General features: G+C 45.4%; 1 protein-coding gene across 2 annotated transcripts in view; it reads right to left on the bottom strand.

Moving 5' to 3' along the window:
• The window catches only part of LOC139577343 (protein mono-ADP-ribosyltransferase PARP8-like), a 126,296-nt gene that overhangs the window by 67,805 nt on the left and 41,681 nt on the right, over window positions 1-16,810 (bottom strand). For both annotated transcript variants that reach the window (XM_071404391.1, XM_071404392.1), the window contains exons 3-5: window positions 6,592-6,629; window positions 5,386-5,475; window positions 3,644-3,714 (exon numbers count right to left, since the gene is read on the bottom strand). In XM_071404391.1, the coding sequence (XP_071260492.1) occupies window positions 3,644-3,714; window positions 5,386-5,475; window positions 6,592-6,629 (199 nt within the window). The remainder of the gene's footprint in view (window positions 1-3,643; window positions 3,715-5,385; window positions 5,476-6,591; window positions 6,630-16,810) is intronic.

Here is a 16,810-nt window from a genome sequence, read left to right as displayed (position 1 = left end):
GCTCTCATGCATGTTTCAGTGTTACTTGCCTCGAAGCGAGCATTGAAGTTATTTAGCTCATCTGGTAGGCTCGTGTCACTGGGCAGCTCTCTCACGTTTTTTATTTTAAAACATTTATTTCACCTTTATTTAACCAGGTTTGGCTTTTCATAGCCGATCATTCAGAGTTAGAGACAGCAGGTGCGGTAGAGAGAGAGAGTCGAAAACAGCAGGTCCGGTGAACAGGTCAGAGTTTCATTTTTATTTTATTTCACCTTTATTTAACCAGGTAGGCCAGTTGAGAACAAGTTCTCATTTACAACTGCGACCTGGCCAAGATAGAGCAAAGCAGTGCGACAAAAACAACAACACAGAGTTACACATGGGATAAACAAACGTACAGTCAATAACACAATAGAAAATATGTATACAGTGTGTGCAAATGAAGTAAGGAGGTAAGGCAATAAATAGACCAGTAGTGGCGACGTAATTACAATTTAGAATTATTGGTGGCCTTCCAGGTTTCAGACATGGCTAGGACATCAGGGTTGGCGGTGTGTGCTAAAACAGTGAATAAAGCAAACTTACAGATGAGGCTTCTGATGTTAACACGCATGAACCCAAATGAGAGCGCCTGGGGAATGGGAGTGGAGCGCTGCAGGGCCTGGGTTAACTTCTACATCACCAGAGGAACAGAGGAGGAGTAGGATAAGGGTACGGCTAAATGCTATACGATCTAGTCGTCTAGTGCGTTCGGAACAGAGAGTAAAAGGAGCAGACTTCTGGACATGGTAGGATAGATTCAGGGAATAATGCACAGACAAGGGCATGGTAGGGTGCGAGTACAGTGGAGGTAAACCTAGGCATTGGGTGACGATGAGAGAGGCTGCATCTCTGGAAGCGCCAGTTAACCTCTCTTGGGTAGAGGGCAGTATTTTAACGTCCGGATGAAAAGCCTGCCCAAAGTAACCTGCCTGTTACTCAGGCCCAGAAGTATATAATTGGCAGATTTGGATAGAAAACACTCTAAAGTTTCTAAAACTGTTAAAAGTATGTCTGTGAGTATAACATAACTGATATGGCAGGCGAAACCCTGAGGACAAACCACCCCCCCCCCAAAAAAAAAATTCAGCCTACCACTATTTTCAATGGCTATCACTTTTATTATAAGGCCAAGTCCTCCCAGATTGCAGTTCCTAGGGCTTCCACTAGATGAAAGAGTTTCAGGCTGGTTTTTGGAAAAAAATAACCAGAAATTGTAGTTTTTTCTAGGTGGCTCCCATTTTGGCTGTAGTGTTTCCAAGCGCGTGGAAGAGAACGCGTTCTTTGGTATTTTTCTCCGGTAAAGACGATAACGATTCTCCGTCTTAAATTTTATCGTTTATTTACGTATTAGGGTACCTAAGGTTTGATTATAAACGTTGTTTGACTTGTTTGGAAAAGTTTATTAGTAACGTTTGGGATTCATTTCGTATGCATTTTGATGGAGGGAAACTGGATGGATTATTGACTGAAGCGCGCCAGCTAAACTGAGTTTTTATGGATATGAAGAAGGACTTTATCGAACAAAAGGACCATTTGTGATGTAACTGGGATCTTTTGGAGTGGCAACAGAAGAAGATCATCAAAGGTAAGGCATTTTTTATATTGCTATTTCTAACTTTCGTGTCACACCTGCCTGGTTGAAATGTGTTTTTCATGTGTTTGTATGCGGGGCGCTGTCCTCAGATAATCGCATGGTGTGCTTTCGCCGTAAAGCCTTTTTGAAATCTGACACAGCGGCTGGATTAACAAGAAGTTAAGCTTTATTTTGATGTATTACACTTGTGATTTTATGAAAGTTAAATATTTATAATACTGTAGTTTGAATTTCGCTCTCTGCAATTTCACCGGATGTTATGATAAGAAGTTATTAAGCTAGGTATGGTCTCCGCATGTGTGGGGGGGCTAACCGAGGTATGTAGAGCGGGACTAAGGGCTCCGCAGTAAAACAAAACAATGAGAGCTACCTTAAACAATAGTATACAAGGCATATTGACATTAGAGAGAGGCATAAAGCAATCACAGGTGTTGATTGGGAGGGCTAAGACAACAACTGGTAAACAGCTAAGACAACAACAACGGGTAAACAGCTAAGACAACAACAACGGGTAAATGATGAATGTGCAGAGAGGGTCAGTTAGCTAAAAACAGAGGGCCTGAGTTCAAGGCTGGGGCCGACAGATAAACAAAATGAAGTACTGTGTTAATGAACAGTCCAGTAGGCATCAGCTGTGTAGCCGAGTGATCATAGGGTCCAATAAGCAGCAATGGACGAAACAGGGAGCCGCTCGGCAGTCGTCACTACGCTAGGCGAGCGGGAGACACGGCGCTCAGAGAGTTAGCGAGCCGGGGCTAGTAGCTGGGTCCTCACCGACATCAACGACGCAGAGGCCGGTTGAGAGCACATCGGCCAAATTACGTCAGCAGACCAGTCGTGGTGGATCGGTGGAGCTCCGTGTCGACAAAGGGTCCACGCCAGTTGGCAAGAGAGGCATTGTAGTTGGTGTACTTCGTTTTGCTAGCCGGGAGAATGGGCCTAGCTCGAGGCTAACTGGTGCTTGCTTTTGGCAAGGGCGTTATCCACGATCGCCACTCAGTAGCTGCGATGATCCTGTGTAATGGTCCAGAGCTTGCGGCAGGAATCCGGTGGCGTAGTAGTGGGTGGGGAAGCAGTCCGATATGCTCAGGGCTGATATCACGCTGTGCAGACTGGCAGATATTATCCGGGCTATCCGGGCTAAAGCGGCTGGTGTCTGTGCTAAAGGTAAAGACTGCTAGCAGTGGCTAACAATGACTAAATAACTAGTAGCTAATTAGCTGCCTAGCTTCTGAAGGCTAGCTTCTGATGGAGGTTCCAGTTATAAGGTCTAAAGAAAATAGCAGATCCGTACCACGTTGGGTGAGGCGGGTTGCAGGAAGGTATATCTCATTCGAAAATGGAAAAAGAGATCAAAATGTATACAGAAAAACGAAAAAAGCTGAATATTTACACGGGACAAAAACTGGACAAAAATGTCTTGCTGCTACGCCATCTTGGATCAAATGGTTTCAGTGTTACTTAACCTCAAAGCAAGCATAGAAGTTATTTAGCTCGTCTGGTAGGCTCGTGTCACTGGGCAGCTCTCGGTTGTGCTTCCCTCGTAGTCTATAATAGTTTGCAAGCCCTGTCACATCCGACGAGCGTCGGAGCCGGTGTAGTACGATTCGATGATATAACACAGTTATTACAGTTTATAACACAGTTATTACAGGTTACAACCCAGTTATTACATGTTATTACATGTTATAATACAGTTATTACAGGTTATATCAGTTATTACAGTTTATGCTACAGTTGTTACAGTTTATAACAGTTATTACAGGTTATAACAGTTATTACAGGTTATAACAGTTATTACAGGTTATATCACAGAGTTATTACAGGTTATATCACAGAGTTATTACAGGTTATATCAGTTATTACAGGTTATATCACAGAGTTACAGGTTATAACCGTTATTACAGTTTATACCACAGTTGTTATAGTTTATAACACAGTTATTACAGGTTATAACACCGTTATTACATGTTAAAATGAGCCTTTACAATGTGTTATTAATCAGTGGAGTGAGGTGTAGCTCACCTGGTTTTTGTCTAACTGAAGTTTTGTCTTGATGGACAGGCAGCAGCTGGCGTCATTGTTGATCGTAATCTCTGTTGACAGCACACACGAGCACACACGTATATATATATATATATATATAAAACAATTAGTCAGCAGGTGTATGTATCTACACCATTATTTACTTGCTTATTATTCTTCAGAAAGGCAGAAAGATCTTGGGAACAGAAATCAGACAAAGACCCAAGAATTAACATGAAGCTGAGACCACAGCCTACCTACTATTTACTGAGGGATTTGTCCCAAATGGCACCCTATTACCTATATAGTGCACTACTTTTGACCAGGTCCCATAGGGAGGCCCATATAGCTCATACTACATCCTGTTGTTCAGTCTGACAGCAGCTTCCCATCAGCCTGAAAGACTCAACAAGGTCAACGTTGGTTAGAAAGGTTTAGAATTGTTGTTTTTACGAGCTTGTCAGTTAATATGTCTGGAGGTGGCTATTTACATTGTAGTCATTCAGCACACGCTCCTTATCCAGAGACACTTACATTAGTGCATTCGTCTGAAGGTAGCTAGGTGAGACAACAACACATCACAATTGTATCAAGTACCCTGTCCTCAGCAATACAGTTATCAGAGAGGTCAGTGCTAGTGGGAAAAGACAACTGTTTTTGATGGGATTTATTTAAAGAGGTAGAGTTTCAGAGGTTTTTAATGGGATTTATTTAAAGAGGTAGGGTTTCAGAGGTTTTTAATGGGATTTATTTAAAGAGGTAGAGTTTCAGAGGTTTTTAATGGGATTTATTTAAAGAGGTAGAGTTTCAGAGGTTTTTAATGGGATTTATTTAAAGAGGTAGGGTTTCAGAGGTTTTTAATGGGATTTATTTAAAGAGGTAGGGTTTCAGAGGTTTTTAATGGGATTTATTTAAAGAGGTAGGGTTTCAGAGGTTTTTAATGGGATTTATTTAAAGAGGTAGGGTTCCAGAGGTTTTTAATGGGATTTATTTAAAGAGGTAGGGTTTCAGAGGTTTTTAATGGGATTTATTTAAAGAAGTAGAGTTTCAGAGGTTTTTAATGGGATTTATTTAAAGAGGTAGGGTTTCAGAGGTTTTTAATGGGATTTATTTAAAGAGGTAGGGTTTCAGAGGTTTTTAATGGGATTTATTTAAAGAGGTAGGGTTTCAGAGGTTTTTAATGGGATTTATTTAAAGAAGTAGAGTTTCAGAGTTTTTTAATGGGATTTATTTAAAGAGGTAGGGTTTCAGAGGTTTTTAATGGGATTTATTTAAAGAGGTAGGATTTCAGAGGTTTTTAATGGGATTTCTTTAAAGAGGTAGAGTTTCAGAGGTTTTTAATGGGATGTATTTAAAGAGGTAGAGTTTCAGAGGTTTTTAATGGGATTTATTTAAAGAAGTAGAGTTTCAGAGGTTTTTAATGGGATTTATTTAAAGAGGTAGGGTTTCAGAGGTTTTTTAATGGGATTAATGGGAGAGGCAGTTCCCCTCGCTGCTCCGTAGGCAAGTACCAGGGTATTGAAGATGATAAGACGATAAGAAAACAATTCAAAAACGTTTCTGTGTTCTAAGTATTTATGCAGATTATACTGACTTTGCGTGACAATGCACTAGTGTACCTGTACCGAATACAGACAGTCAGGAAATATTTCAGAAATGTTCCTGTATCTATGCAGATTCGAAGAGATCAATCTATACTTGACAATGCAATACAGACAATCTGACAACAACAAAAAATGGACCTGTTGCGATTCTGTGGAAGATGACGGGGATCGGGTCTCTGGTAACTAGAACTTCATCCTCGTTCTCAGAGTTTGACACGTATGTGTTGTCTGTGTTGAAGAAAGGAAGAGAGTAAAAAAACATTCATCAGTGACAGACTTTACACATGATACCTGGCATGGGGCAACCGGTGGGTTATCAGTGACAGACTTTACACACGATACCTGGCATGGGGCAACCGGTGGGTTATCAGTGACAGACTTTACACACGATACCTGGCATGGGGCAACCGGTGGGTTATCAGTGACAGACTTTACACACGATACTTGGCGTGGGGCAACCGGTGGGTTATCAGTGACAGACTTTACACACGATACTTGTCATGGGGCAACCGGTGGGTTATCAGTGAATGTCTTTACACACGATAACTAGCATGGGGCAACCGGTGGGTTATCAGTGACAGACTTTACACATGATACCTGGCGTGGGGCAACCGGTGGGTTATCAGTGACAGACTTTACACATGATACCTGGCATGGGGCAACCGGTGGGTTCAACCAGTACCCATAGTTCACCTTTCAACTCAGACAGTTCCACTGACTAGACCACTATCCGTAGTTCACCTTTCAACTCAGACAGTTCCACTGACTAGACCACTATCCGTAGTTCACCTTTCAACTCAGACAGTTCCACTGACTAGACCCGCTATCCGTAGTTCACCTTTCAACTCAGACAGTTCCACTGACTAGACCCACTATCCGTAGTTCACCTTTCAACTCAGACAGTTCCACTGACTAGACCCGCTATCCGTAGTTCACCTTTCAACTCAGACAGTTCCACTGACTAGACCCGCTATCCGTAGTTCACCTTTCAACTCAGACAGTTGTAAGTAATTAATCTTTCATGGACATTACGTTCCATTGCGTGACACATCCCAAAGCAGCCTTCTCCTCATATCACAGTGACATAATGAGAGCTATGACATAATAGCTCATTGACTGAATAAGAATATGGGGCTCGCTGACAGTCACACTTCGCGGAGAAAGAATCTACGGTTTTCAGAATCTACGGCGTTATGACCATGACCTCATTGGCAGTCTGCGATGTGAATCCCTCAGGCCTGAGGTCAAGGGTCATTAGACTAAAGTAGTAGATGATCGCTCGCAGATATACAGTAGAGACACAGAGAAGTCATGTCAGTGAAGACATGACGCGGCGGTCCTTACCTGGGTAGTCGTCAGAGACGTGCACAGAGAAGGACACCCTGGAGGGGAACAAAGAAACACATTCATACATGATTATCCAAATAATAATCAATAATTCAGTCAATCAATCCAATGTATTTTATAAAAGCCTTATTACATCAACAGTTGTCGCAAAGGGACAGAACAAAGCAGGTGTGTACAGTAACTGTCAATAACTACCGGTAGTTATAGTAAATAGAAAATGCATTATTGTTGACCCCTGTAACCGGATCGTCTAATACTTCAATAAGATCTTAATGAACATGACGGTGTACTTTTTACAGTTTCTCAGTTCCTAGTTGACTCAACACTGGAGCCGGTGAAACTGGCAGGCTAAGCGGTTCTGTTGTGGCTCAATAGAGAGCAGGCAAGTCAATTTCATATGTTAAAATTATGGAACTTGTCGATAACTTAATTCACACACAACTTTACGCATCCTGTTAAAAAGTAGAGGTTCACAAAACAGGTTTCCCCATGGGTGCCTCCCAGAATAACTTGAGAGTGTTTATGAGCAACACCAGACCCAATTAGCATTATTCTGGTGTCGGCTCAATCAAACTCCCAATCTACTAAATGAGTTCTCTCTCCCAGCAGTAGGAGAGTTTTGAGGGATAGGCTTTGTCACAAATGACATCCTATTACCTACTTAGTGCACTACTTTTGACTAGAGCCCATGAGGTTCTGATCAAAAGTAGGGCACTATATAGTGAACGTGATGCCATTTGTGACGCAAGCCATGGATCCAACACAATGGCTGAGCCAGCAAAGGAAAAGAAAAGTCAAACCATATGCAGTATTTTTAGCATGTAGGCTACAAAAGAAGTCTGTCTGCAGTTTGTACCAGGGGGCAGAGTACTTGAGAACTAAGAAAAAGCAGAACATTATTAAAAAGGTGTGAGTTTCAACCAGGGAAGAAAGAAAACATCAAAACATCAAACAAGAAAATGGCACAAACCCAGTTGAATGATTTAAAATACTCATTATTCAAATGAGGCCTTCACAAATGACTGGCAGACATAATGCTGTGTCATAACAGACCATATTGTAAAGTCAAGGTGTCCCTGTGAGAATGTAAAAGCAATAAATTCAGTAATGTTATATTTCCTGTCTGTTCATAAAGCGTACATTCAGACATTACACTTCTATAAACACATGATGAACATGCCATTATAGGTACGGAGAGCAGGATTATAATTCCATTATTTCCCCCTGTCTTTTCAACAAAAACAAAAAAAAAGACCAAATACTCTAAAATGAATTGAAATTAAGTGCATATTTCAAATATAGTCAACAGACATACATCCCATAACTGTCTACATTACAGTGTGTTTCCGTGCTGTCCAGAGAGTGTAGCTGTGGAGGCAAGGTGCTGTTAATGAGTGATAACTGATTTAATGTAAATATGATATTAACCCTCCATTCCCAATGAGTTGTGAATATCTGCATATTCTGGAATATTCTGGAAGCAGAACGCACGTTGCCAATCTCGTTGACCCTGCAGCTGTGTACTGTGCTGACTGAGGCAGCATCAAACCTCCGCGTCTCTTAAAGACGTCCACAGGTCTACAGGTCGACTTTCATTCTGCTCCGATTCTTCCTCAGGTCGACTTTCATTCTGCTCCGATTCCTCCTCCACTAATCCTCAGTCGACTTTCATTCTGCTCTGATTCCTCCTCAGTCGACTTTCATTCTGCTCCGATTCTTCCTCAGGTCGACTTTCATTCTGCTCCGATTCCTTCTTCACTACTCCTCAGGTCGACTTTCATTCTGCTCTGATTCCTCCTCCACTAATCCTCAGGTCGACTTTCATTCTGCTCTGATTCCTCCTCCACTAGTCCTCAGGTCGACTTTCATTCTGCTCTAATTCCTCCTCCACTAGTCCTCAGGTCGACTTTCATTCTGCTCTGATTCCTCCTCCACTAATCCTCAGGTCGACTTTCATTCTGCTCTGATTCCTCCTCCACTAATCCTCAGGTCGACTTTCATTCTGCTCCGATTCCTCCTCCACTAGTCCTCAGGTCGACTTTCATTCTGCTCTGATTCCTCCTCCACTAATCCTCAGGTCGACTTTCATTCTGCTCTGATTCCTCCTCCACTAATCCTCAGGTCGACTTTCATTCTGCTCTAATTCCTCCTCAGGTCGACTTTCATTCTGCTCTGATTCCTCCTCCACTAGTCCTCAGGTCGACTTTCATTCTGCTCTGATTCCTCCTCCACTAATCCTCAGGTCGACTTTCATTCTGCTCTGATTCCTCCTCCACTACTCCTCAGGTCGACTTTCATTCTGCTCCGATTCCTCCTCCACTACTCCTCAGGTCGACTTTCATTCTGCTCCGATTCCTCCTCCACTACTCCTCAGGTCGACTTTCATTCTGCTCTGATTCCTCCTCAGGTCGACTTTCATTCTGCTCTGATTCCTCCTCCACTAGTCCTCAGGTCGAATTTCATTCTGATTCATTCTGCTCTGATTCCTCCTCCACTAATCCACACTAGCCGTAACTCGCCTAGTGTGTGGACAGAGGTTATCAAGTTTATTTTTTTATTGTACCTTTATTTATCCAGTTTTTTTTCTCTCATTGAGATAACATCTCTTATCCAAGACAGACCTGGTCCAATAGCAGCAGGGGGAACAACGTTTCAGATAAAACAACTTCCATACACTAACACAACATTAAACACAACATTAAACACAACATTAAACACAACATTAAACACAACATTAAACACAACATTAAACACAACATTAAACACAACATTAAACACAACATTAAACACAACATTAAACACAACATTAAACACAACATTAAACACAACATACGGTAGTACAACAATTACATATTATGTTAAAAAAACACAAAAGTCTTGACAAAAAAAAACTCCTAAAGACAATTACTCTCTTCTATGATATATACATCGATCAAGTGTTTAAACTCAACCAACGAAACTAGATCATCAAATGTTTAAATGTTCAGGAGACAATTCCAGGACCACGGTGGCGAGTAACTAAAACTATTTCTACCATGCAAGTAGCCAGGGGGGAGTAATTGACTACATGTCATCTGTAACTGTAGTCCGTTACATTGGCAGTAACAATATTGTAATCAGATTACTGATACTTTTGAAATTCGAGATGATTTCTTCTTGGATTACTGTTAAATTCAGAAAATATGTTTAGAAAAAAATACATGATGACACCTCTCTGTTTTCTTAATGAAATTCAATTCAGCATTGAACTAAGGTGCAAGTTTAAGATTGTTCCACCTGAGTGGGTCTGACCACCAATCAGAGACCACTATGATGACACACCAAATGATGACCACCAATCAGAGACCACTATGATGACACACCAAATGATGACCACCAATCAGAGACCACTATGATGACCCACCAAATGATGACCACCAATCAGAGACCACTATGATGACACACCAAATGATGACCACCAATCAGAGACTACTAGGATGACCCGCCAAATGATGACCACCAATCAGAGACCACTATGATGACACACCAAATGATGACCACCAATCAGAGACCACTATGATGACACACCAAATGATGACCACCAATCAGAGACTACTAGGATGACCCGCCAAATGATGACCACCAATCAGAGACCACTATGATGACCCGCCAAATGATGACCACCAATCAGAGACCACTATGATGACACACCAAATGATGACCACCAATCAGAGACTACTAGGATGACCCGCCAAATGATGACCACCAATCAGAGACCACTATGATGACCCGCCAAATGATGACCACCAATCAGAGACCACTATGATGACACACCAAATGATGACCACCAATCAGAGACCACTATGATGACCCGCCAAATGATGACCACCAATCAGAGACCACTATGATGACACACCAAATGATGACCACCAATCAGAGACTACTAGGATGACCCGCCAAATGATGACCACCAATCAGAGACCACTATGATGACACACCAAATGATGACCACCAATCAGAGACTACTAGGATGACCCGCCAAATGATGACCACCAATCAGAGACCACTATGATGACACACCAAATGATGACCACCAATCAGAGACTACTAGGATGACCCGCCAAATGATGCCCACCAATCAGAGACCACTATGATGACACACCAAATGATGCCCACCAATCAGAGACCACTATGATGACACACCAAATGCGTTTGATGGATCGCGGGAAAAGAGCAGGAATAGGTTTTTGTTGGCTACAGTCCAAGCTTTGTCTTCCAATGGTGTGATTGATCTCGGGATCAAATATGATATGACCAACTTGAAAAAACACTTAGAGGTAAGGAGGACAGCGGTGGTGTAGTCTACAGGAGGACAGCAGCGGTGTAGTCTACAGGAGGACAGAGGTGGTGTAGTCTACAGGAGCACAGCAGCGGTGTAGTCTACAGGAGGACAGCAGCGGTGTAGCGTACAGGAGGACAGCGGTGGTGTAGTCTACAGGAGGACAGCAGAGGTGTAGTCTACAGGAGGACAGCAGCGGTGTAGTCTACAGGAGGACAGCGGTGGTGTAGTCTACAGGGGGACAGAGGTGGTGTAGTCTACAGGAGGACAGAGGTGGTGTAGTCTACAGGAGGACAGCGGTGGTGTAGTCTACAGGAGGACAGCAGCGGTGTAGTCTACAGGAGGACAGAGGTGGTGTAGTCTACAGGAGCACAGCAGCGGTGTAGTCTACAGGAGGACAGCAGCGGTGTAGCGTACAGGAGGACAGCGGTGGTGTAGTCTACAGGAGGACAGCAGAGGTGTAGTCTACAGGAGGACAGCAGCGGTGTAGTCTACAGGAGGACAGCGGTGGTGTAGTCTACAGGGGGACAGAGGTGGTGTAGTCTACAGGAGGACAGAGGTGGTGTAGTCTACAGGAGGACAGCGGTGGTGTAGTCTACAGGAGGACAGCAGAGGTGTAGTCTACAGGAGGACAGCAGCGGTGTAGTCTACAGGAGGACAGCGGTGGTGTAGTCTACAGGGGGACAGTGGTGGTGTAGTCTACAGGAGGACAGCAGCGGTGTAGTCTACAGGAGGACAGCGGTGGTGTAGTCTACAGGGGGACAGAGGTGGTGTAGTCTACAGGAGGACAGAGGTGGTGTAGTCTACAGGAGGACAGCAGCGGTGTAGTCTACAGGAGGATAGCAGTGGTGTAGTCTACAGGAGGACAGCGGTGTAGTCTACAGGAGGACAGCAGCGGTGTAGCGTACAGGAGGACAGCGGTGGTGTAGTCTACAGGAGGACAGCAGTGGTGTAGTCTACAGGAGGACAGCGGTGGTGTAGCGTACAGGAGGACAGCGTAGGTGTAGTCTACAGGAGGACAGCAGCGGTGTAGTCTACAGGAGGACAGAGGTGGTGTAGTCTACAGGAGGACAGCAGTGGTGTAGTCTACAGGAGGACAGCAGAGGTGTAGTCTACGGAGGACAGCAGCGGTGTAGTCTACAGGAGGACAGCGGTGGTGTAGTCTACAGGAGGACAGCAGCGGTGTAGCGTACAGGAGGACAGCGGTGGTGTAGTCTACAGGAGGACAGCGGTGGTGTAGTCTACAGGAGGACAGCAGCGGTGTAGTCTACAGGAGGACAGCGGTGGTGTAGTCTACAGGGGGACAGAGGTGGTGTAGTCTACAGGAGGACAGAGGTGGTGTAGTCTACAGGAGGACAGCAGCGGTGTAGTCTACAGGAGGATAGCAGTGGTGTAGTCTACAGGAGGACAGCGGTGTAGTCTACAGGAGGACGGCAGCGGTGTAGCGTACAGGAGGACAGCGGTGGTGTAGTCTACAGGAGGACAGCAGTGGTGTAGTCTACAGGAGGACAGCGGTGGTTTAGCGTACAGGAGGACAGCGGTGGTGTAGTCTACAGGAGGACAGCAGCGGTGTAGTCTACAGGAGGACAGAGGTGGTGTAGTCTACAGGAGGACAGCAGTGGTGTAGTCTACAGGAGGACAGCAGAGGTGTAGTCTACGGAGGACAGCAGCGGTGTAGTCTACAGGAGGACAGCGGTGGTGTAGTCTACAGGAGGACAGCAGCGGTGTAGCGTACAGGAGGACAGCGGTGGTGTAGTCTACAGGAGGACAGCAGAGGTGTAGTCTACAGGAGGACAGCAGCGGTGTAGCGTACAGGAGGACAGCAGCGGTGTAGCGTACAGGAGGACAGCAGAGGTGTAGTCTACAGGAGGACAGCAGTGGTGTAGTCTACAGGAGGACAGCAGCGGTGTAGTCTACAGGAGGACAGCAGCGGTGTAGTCTACAGGAGGACAGCAGAGGTGTGGTCTACAGGAGGACAGCAGCGGTGTAGCGTACAGGAGGACAGCAGTGGTGTAGCCTACAGGAGGACAGAGATGGTGTAGTCTACAGGAGGATAGCAGTGCTATAGTCTACAGGAGGACAGCGGTGGTGTAGTCTACAGGAGGACAGCAGTGGTGTAGCGTACAGGAGGACAGCGGTGGTGTAGTCTACAGGAGGACAGCAGCGGTGTAGTCTACGGAGGACAGCAGCGGTGTAGCGTACAGGAGGACAGCGGTGGTGTAGTCTACAGGAGGACAGCAGTGGTGTAGTCTACAGGAGGACAGCAGTGGTATAGTCTACAGGAGGACAGCAGCGGTGTAGTCTACAGGAGGACAGCAGCGGTGTAGCGTACAGGAGGACAGCAGTGGTGTAGTCTACAGGAGGACAGCGGTGGTGTAGTCTACAGGAGGACAGCAGTTGTCTCTGATTGGGGATCATATTTAGGCAGCCATTTCCCCACTGTGTTTTGTGGGATCTTGTTCGTGTGTAGTTGCCTGTGAGCACTCCATAGCTTCACGTGTCGTTTGCTCTTTATTGTTTTTGTGCATTTCACGAATAAAAGGATGTGGAATCCATATCACGCTGCGCCTTGGTTCGAATGTTATTACGACGCTCATGACAGAAGATCCCACCACACCAGGACTAAGCAGCGTGCTCAGGAGGAGAAGGTATCCTGGACTTGGGAGGAGATCAAGGAGGAGAAGATATCCTGGACTTGGGAGGAAATAATGGGAGGACACGAAAGCCTTCCATGGAAGCAGACGCAAGGAGAGAAGGGAAGACAGTGACGACGCCAGGGTTCGCAGCCACAACGAAAGCCCAAAGAACAGCCCCAATAAAAAAAAATGGGGGGGGTATACGGGGTGGTACACTGGGTGGTCGGCGGAGCCGAGGAGTGAACCAGAGCCAATCTGGGAGAAGATGGAGAAATTGGAGGAGAGTGAACGGAGAGAGTCAGAGACCGTCAGTGAGTTGATGGAGAAATTGGAGGAGAGAGAAATTAGAGAGTTGTTGTGTTGGTGTATGATGCACGACATTCGCCCTAAGGAGCGTGTCATCAGTTTGATGCCACCTGAGTCAGTTCTCCGTACTCGTCCTGAGGAGTGTGGTACCAGTCTGGTAAAAACTGTGCCGGCTCCACGCACCAGGTCTCCAGTACGCCTCCACAGCCCAGTACGTCCTGTGCCAGCTCTCTGCACTCGCCTTGAGGAGCGTGTCATCTGTACGGTACCATGTGTGCCGGCTCTACGCACCAAGTCTCCAGTACGCCTTCACAGCCCAGTATGTCCTGTGCCAGGTCCCGGCACCTGCCGAGCGAAGTGTGTCATCTACGCACTAGGTCTCCAGTGCGCCTCCCCAGTCCGGTACGTCCTGTGCCTGCTCCTCGCACTTGCACTGAAGTGTGTGTCACCAGTCCGGTGCCCCCTGTGCCGGCTCCACGCACCAGGCTTCCGGCGACGGTCCCTAGTCCAGAGCTTCCGGCGACCGTCCCCAGTCCAGAGCTTCCGGCGACCGTCCCCAGTCCAGGGAAGGTTTTCTGGACATGGGAAGAAGTGATGGGGAGATGCGAAACCCTTCCTTGGCGACAGACAGAAGGAGATTATGGAGGACAGCGACGACGACAGGGTTCGCGGCTACAGAAATCCCAAGGACAACCCCATGTTTTCTTTTTTGGGGGGGGGGGGGGGGGGGGGCACATGGAGCTGGCGGCTGAGCAGAGGGAAGAGCCAGAGACTGTCAGGGAGCCTTCCCCTGCTCCGATGCCCAGTCCAGGCACGGCGTCCGGTCCAGCTCCATGGCCGGAGCCTTCTCCTGCGCCGGTGTCCAGTCCAGATCTGGTGTCCAGTCCTGCTCCATGGCAGGAGCCTTCCTTGATACCGAGGTCCAGTCCAGGCACAGTGTTCAGCCCGGGTCCATGGCTGGATCCACGGGATGAGCGGGTTCTTCGGCCCGCACCAGAGCCGCCAGCGACACTAATCACCCCCCCCTACACTCCCCATTTGTTTCAGGTTTTGCGGCCGGAGTCCACACCTTTTGGGAGGGTGGGGGGGAGGGGGGGGGGAGGGGGGGGGGGGTACTGTCACGCCCTGACCATAGAGAGCCTTTGTTTTTCTATGTTATAGTAGGTCAGGACGTGACTGGGGGGTTTTCTAGTTATTATTTTCTATGTGGGGTTCTAGTTTAGTTTTTCTATGTTGGTGTTTGGTATGATTCCCAATTAGAGGCAGCTGGCAATCGTTGTCTCTAATCGGAGATCATATTTAAGTAGCATTTTTTCCACCTGTGTTTTATGGGATATTGTTTTGAGTTAGTGTATGTTACACCTCTTAGTTACGGTTCGTTGTTTGTTTCGTTCTCTCTTTGTTGTTTTGTGCGTTTTCAAATAAATATTATGTGGACACCATATCGCGCTGCAGTTTGGTCCGATAATTATTCCAGCGAACGTGACAATCTGATCATTCTGGTTCCTATTTTGACAGGTTGCACATCAAAATATCAGTCATTAATTTCTTGGATATATTAAATGAAATAGATTACTTTTTTAATCATAGGCTACCATCTCAGTTTTCTTACTTGCCACTGGAAGGGAACTGTCTAGAGCTCTGCCGCAAATGTAAAGTAACTTTCCATAAAAATAAATAAAAGATTGCTGTATTTGTTGTTATATCAAGCAAAATAGTTATATATATATCGAGCTATTACTTTTCGTCCATATCGCCCAGCTCTAGTGCCTCCCATAAAAACTCTTCATTTCTTTATGGTAATGTTTGCTGACTTATTGTTACGCAGGAAATGTGTACATTTATCATGATATGGATTTTTGCCCATATCGCCCAGCTCATAGTCTCTCTTCGAAATGCAACGTATTATGGATGAACTTCTATTTTTGACGGATTAATTCTGCGTAGTTACAAGGTTACTTCTGCATAGTTACAAGGTTACTTCTGCATAGTTACAGGGTTACTTCTGCGTAGTTACAAGGTTACTTCTGCATAGTTACAGGGTTACTTCTGCATAGTTACAAGGTTAATTCTGCATAGTTACAAGGTTAATTCTGCGTAGTTACCAGGTTACCTCTGTGTAGTTACAAGGTTACTTCTGCGTAGTTACAAGGTTACTTCTGCGTAGTTACAGGCTTACTTCTGCGTAGTTACCAAGGTTACTGCTGTGTAGTTACAAGGTTACTTCTGGGTAGTTACAAGGTTACTTCTGGGTAGTTACAAGGTTACTGCTGTGTAGTTACAAGGTTAAATCTGCCTGGTTACAGGGTTACGTCTGCCTGGTTACATGTTTACGTCGGCCTGGTTACAGGGTTACGTCGGCCTGGTTACATGTTTACGTCGGCCTGGTTACATGTTTACGTCGGCCTGGTTACATGTTTACGTCGGCCTGGTTACATGTTTACGTCGGCCTGGTTACATGTTTACGTCGGCCTGGTTACATGTTTACGTCGGCCTGGTTACAGGGTTTAAAACAGAAAGAACAGTTTAGGCATTCATTCCGAGTGGTTAAGGTTAACGCTATTGTTTGGGGATGAGCATTGTGACCTGCCGTAGCGCAGTGGTCTGAGCAACACGCTTCGGTTATTTCTAGTGATCAGGCTGTTCATATATTTTATAGAAAGCCACATAAACACCCATATAATCTGGGAGAAATGAGGGAAGGGACTTGAAGACCATAAATCATTTTGTATAAAAAGATTGAAAACAATCCCACAAATTGTTGAATATGCTGTGCTGTGCTGTTCTCTGCTGTGCTGCCATATGCACATCTGAGGGGTTTTCAGAACAAGAAGCTAATCCTAACAGGGCCATTGAGGCATAGGTGGGGCAGCGAAGCCCATTGTTAGTGCGGAGACCTCTGGTCATTCTATCCCGTATCTGTCGTGACTCTGTGGATCTCCTTGAGTGACAGGGG

Source organism: Salvelinus alpinus, chromosome 5 (genome assembly GCF_045679555.1).
Source record: "Salvelinus alpinus chromosome 5, SLU_Salpinus.1, whole genome shotgun sequence".
NCBI classification, from domain to species: Eukaryota; Metazoa; Chordata; class Actinopteri; order Salmoniformes; family Salmonidae; genus Salvelinus; species Salvelinus alpinus.
Note: the sequence above shows the minus strand (reverse complement) of the source record. Positions and strands in the feature narration are given on the sequence as shown.